Raw genomic sequence first — 4,493 nt, forward strand, 5'->3', positions numbered from 1 at the left:
GACCGGGGGACTGGGAGGGCTTGGTTGGCAGGTCGCGCCTGGGGCTTTTAGGGTGCCGGAAGCGCGCCGTGGGACCGGGGGCGCGATCTCACTCCCCCCCCCCCCTCCTCCTCCTCCCTCCCTTTGTGCTTTCCTTGCGCCCCTCTGCCCACCCGTGAGCCAGTGCACAGGCATACACCCACCCGCACGCACACACACACACACACACACACACACACACACATCCCTATCCGCCCGGAGCCATGGACGACCAGGTCATCGACCTGCTCGACAGCGATGAGGAGGCCCGGCCGGCCCTCCGCCGTGGCAGGTCGGCCACCGCATCGCAGCCGCCCTCCGACCCGGTCGAGCTGAGTGACTCGGGGGAGGCCGAAAAGCCGGTGGTCTTGCTTCAGAGCACGCTCAGCTTCGCCCGTGCGGACGAACCCCGGGCCGAGCCCCTGGCCACCCCGCGACCCAATGCCGCCGTGGCCCTGGTCCAGTCGCGCATCGGGAGCTACTTTGCCGCCGGGGCCGGAGCGGTGCCGGAGTCGGCCGACGCGGCCGGCACCGGTGCCGGCCCCGCACCCGGGCCCGCCTCGGCCCCCGCCCCAGCCGACCCCAACAGCGCCACTCCCTCGGACTTGGACGCCCTCGCGGCGCAGGGGCTCGGCGTGCGGGCGGCCAATGCCGAGGAGGTCAACCAGCGCCTCTGGGTGCAGGCCGGCCAGCGGCGGGTCTACCAGCTGGAGAAGTCGGTTCTCGAGGCCCAGCGGGACATCCAATTCCGCGAGACTTCACTTCAGTGCGTCTGCTCGGCTGCCCATGCCCCCGGGGGCCGCCTGTGTCCTGTCTTTGCTCTTCTCCCCTTTTCCCCCTTCCCCGCGCTTCCCGCCCCGGCAGCCGGTCGCTCACCTGCCTTGCCCTCGGTTGATGCGTTGTGAAACCCTGCAGGACCGGCAAGATGGTGCTGGAGAACCTGCGCCAGCGGAATGCCCTTGAATCGATGGTGGCCTTTGAGGTTCGTCGCTGGCATCTGCCCCTTGCCCTTCCCCCCCCCCCTCCCTCCTCCCGCCTTTCATTGGGGCCGGCCGCCTGCCGAGCCCCTGCTCGAGCATCTACTAACCGCCGCCACTTGGGCCGCTGGCTCGCAGGCCGAGCGCGTCGGCAAGCAGGAGACCGACCTGCGGAAGCGCCGGCGTGCGCTCGAGCAGATGGAGGTCCACCTGTCGGAGGCGCGCCGCATGCTGGCTGCCGGGCCGCCGACCGGGTCTCGGCGGCTGACCGACATGTGGGCCGGGCTCGATGGCAACCCCCCGGAGTCGGAGTTCGATCGGCAGATTCGCACCGGGCAGATGACCCCGATGGATGCCCTGCGGCAGGACCGCCAGCGCCAGCGCCAGCAGCGCCTCGAGAGGGCCTCCGGGCTTTTCCGGCCCGGGGCGGCGCCTCCCCCGGGAGCCGGCCACTCGCGGGCCCCGCCCCCTGGGCCCCGGCCTCCCGTATGTCCCCACCTCTTCCGCCCTTGGCCCCCTTTTGCTTGTGGGTCCCTCGCCCTGTCTCTTTCTCCTCGAGTGCCACATGGCTGACCTGCCTGCCTGCCTGCCCGGTGTAGCGCCCAGGCGATGGGGCGCCGCGCGCTCTCCCGAGCGAGGCCTCGCTCGCACGTCGTGCGGGCATGGTCCGCCCGCGCCCCGGCACCCCGGGCGCCCTGCCCCCGAGCAAGGCCCCACGCTCCGGGCGGGCCTCCTCCCCGGGGGAGAAGCCTGCCGCGGCTTCCTCGCGACCGCGGCTGATGGAGGTCATCCGGGCGATTGACGAGCGGCGTGCTCGTGGCCGCGCGGCCCCGGCCCCGGAAGACTCGCTGCCTCTGCCGGATTCGGCAGACGGCATGACTCGCAGTGCGTGCCGGTCTCTGTTCCTGCTGCCTGCAGGCCACACCCATGCATGCTGCTTACCATTGGCCTTCCCTGCTCCCCGCTCCCCTCTCCCCGCTCCCCTCATTCCCCCGTGCTACCCAGTTCATTGTCAGTGTGGCGCGGCTTTTGCCGGCCCCTCCGAGCCGATAATCGAGTGCACGCGGTGCCTGCGCTGGAGCCACCTGGCCTGCGAGGGCCTGCTGGATGAGGCGTCCGGCCCTCGGCCTGGCGCCATCCATTCCGGCTTCCGGTGTTCCTTCTGCCTGCGCCGGATGGCCGCCGGGCAGGCCTCCAGCCGCCATGCCCGGCGCTTCGCCGATCCGGCCACCGGCGCCTCGGGCACCGGTGCTCGCCAGCGCCCCGGCGGCACCCTGCGCCCAGACGAGTATAGCGCCTCCTCCGATGAAGATGCCTTCCATTTGGGCGAGGGTGGCCGGTCGGACAGTGGCTCGGATCTGGATCTGGATCTGGGCGAGGGCCCCAGGCCTGGTCGGGCGGCGGGGCGCCCGGCCGCCGGGCCACTTCGGCGGCCAGGTGCTCGTGCGGCCGGCCGGTCGTCGGGCCGTTCGGCCAGCGAGGCGCCCTCGGACTCGGGGTCCGACTCGTCGGGCCGCTCGGACTCCGAGCCGGAGACCGAGGACCGGGACCCGGACGACATGGGCTGTGGCACCGGCCGGGCCGCCCCGGGCCGGCGCCGTGTTGTCACCAAGGAGGAGGATGCCTTCCCGGATGATCGGAATGAGGCATCCTATGTGGAGCGCGTCGTGCGCCTGGCACGAGTGAGTGTCCTTCGACGCCTGCGTCTGCTGCTGGTGCCCCCCCCCCCCCGCCCCCCGGTGCATTGCACCCATTTGCATGGTTTCCTTGGCCCCCCCCCCCCCCGCCTCGTCCGCCTCTCTCCCGCCCTCTCTTTTTCTTCCTCTCTCTCTCTCTCTCTCTATTTCTCTTTCGCCTGCCCGCCTGCCCGCCTACCCGCCTGCCTGCCTCGTCGCCGCTTGATGCCACCGACCAGGCTGCTAACCATGCTGCATGCGTGCAGGACATCCCGGATGCCCGACTCAACCGCTTCTCGCCGGATGCATACACGGGCGTCCAGGCGGTGGGGGATGCCCTGTCGACGGGCCGCGCCGCGGTCCTGCCCCTGCTGACCGGGCCCGATGCGCCGCCCTGCGATCCGGCCGATCTGGCCGATGTCGAGGCGCTGGCCGACCCCGGGGCCTGGAATCTGGCTCGCGCTCTGGCGGCCCTTGGCCGCGGGCAGCCGGACGATATCTTCATCTTCGATGAGCCGGAGTTCGAGGAGGGGGAAGAAGGCGTCCAGGCCGAGGTCGAGCCGGCGGAACGCCTGCGCGTGCCGCTCGATCTCTGGGAGGCCCTCTTCGACTACCAGCGAACCTGCCTCCGGTGGCTTTGGCAGCTGGAGCTGTCCAAGGTGGGCGGCATCATCGGCGATGAGATGGTGCGTTGCCGGTGAACGGGTGTCGCGCCTGCCATTGCCTGCCTGCTCCACAGCCGGCATCTCCCTTCCACTGACCGCGACCACACCCAGGGTCTCGGCAAGACAGTCCAAACCGCGTCCTTCATCCATGCCGTGCAGTACACCTTCTCCTGCCTGCCCCATGACACCCCGGCCTACATTCGTCGCCCGACGATTGTCGTCTGCCCGGCCACCCTGATCAAGCAGTGGGCGCGTGAGCTGCGCCTCTGGGCGCCGGCCCTTCGGGTGGTGATCTTCCACACGTCGCTGACGGCGGGCTCGAGTGCCGACGAGCTCCGCCGGGTATTCCGCCGCGTGTCCAAGCTCCCCAGTGCGTGCGCTGCTTTTCCTTGTCTTTTTTTTTCCATGTCGTCCATTCCTTGGCTGGGGCATTTCCCCCTTTCCCCCGGCCCATCGCTGACACTGGCGCTGGTGGGACGCGCGGCCGGGCCGAAGACACTATCCTGATCACCACCTATGAGAGTCTGAAGTCGCATGCGTCTGCGCTGCTCGGCTCACGCATGAGCCGGGCCTTCCTGGACGAGGGCCACCGCATCAAGAACCCGGACGCGGCGATCACCATCGCCTGTAAGCGACTGCGTGTGCGTGCCGGAATGGGCCCCGCGGCATGGCCCCTGCCCATGTGTCTCTCCTTCTGCTTCTCTCCGCTTTTTTGGGAACCTCCTTTGTCGCCCCCCGCCCGCCCTCGCTGCCCCAAGCCCCCTGACCATGTGCCTCCTGGCCGCCCTCTCGGCTGTGACTTCCAGACGCCACACCGGGTCATCCTTTCCGGGTCGCCGATCCAAAATCGCCTGAGTGAGCTCTGGTCGCTGTTCGACTTCATTGTTCCCTCCAAGCTCGGCGTGCGTTCCACCAGGCATGCCCTTTGCCTTTCGTCTGCTTGCGGCTCCTCTGACCCATTCGTCGTCTCGGCCAGACTTTGCCCGTTTTCCAGGCGCAATTCGAGACGCCCATTCGCCTGGGGGGCTTTTCCAATGGTACACCGGCCCGATGCATGCGCATGCAGGCCATCCCTCCTGGCCCCTTCGCCCTGGCCTCCCTCTCCTCTTCCCTGTGCCCCCCCCCCCCCCCCCCCCCCCCCCCCCCCCCCCCCCCCC

General features: G+C 70.1%; 1 protein-coding gene across 1 annotated transcript in view; it reads left to right on the forward strand.

The window, feature by feature from the left end:
- Positions 1-242: 242 nt before the first annotated feature.
- H696_00801 (hypothetical protein) overlaps positions 243-4,493 on the forward strand; it is a gene marked incomplete at its 5' end in the record, with an annotated part of 7,679 nt that continues 3,428 nt past the window's right edge. Inside the window, 10 exons of the mRNA XM_009494686.1 lie at positions 243-784; positions 934-1,000; positions 1,134-1,481; positions 1,595-1,880; positions 2,001-2,710; positions 2,938-3,357; positions 3,448-3,706; positions 3,832-3,977; positions 4,143-4,238; positions 4,313-4,373. Of these exons, the coding sequence (XP_009492961.1) occupies positions 243-784; positions 934-1,000; positions 1,134-1,481; positions 1,595-1,880; positions 2,001-2,710; positions 2,938-3,357; positions 3,448-3,706; positions 3,832-3,977; positions 4,143-4,238; positions 4,313-4,373 (2,935 nt within the window). The remainder of the gene's footprint in view (positions 785-933; positions 1,001-1,133; positions 1,482-1,594; positions 1,881-2,000; positions 2,711-2,937; positions 3,358-3,447; positions 3,707-3,831; positions 3,978-4,142; positions 4,239-4,312; positions 4,374-4,493) is intronic.

This window comes from Fonticula alba (genome assembly GCF_000388065.1).
Source record: "Fonticula alba strain ATCC 38817 unplaced genomic scaffold supercont2.1, whole genome shotgun sequence".
NCBI classification, from domain to species: domain Eukaryota; order Rotosphaerida; family Fonticulaceae; genus Fonticula; species Fonticula alba.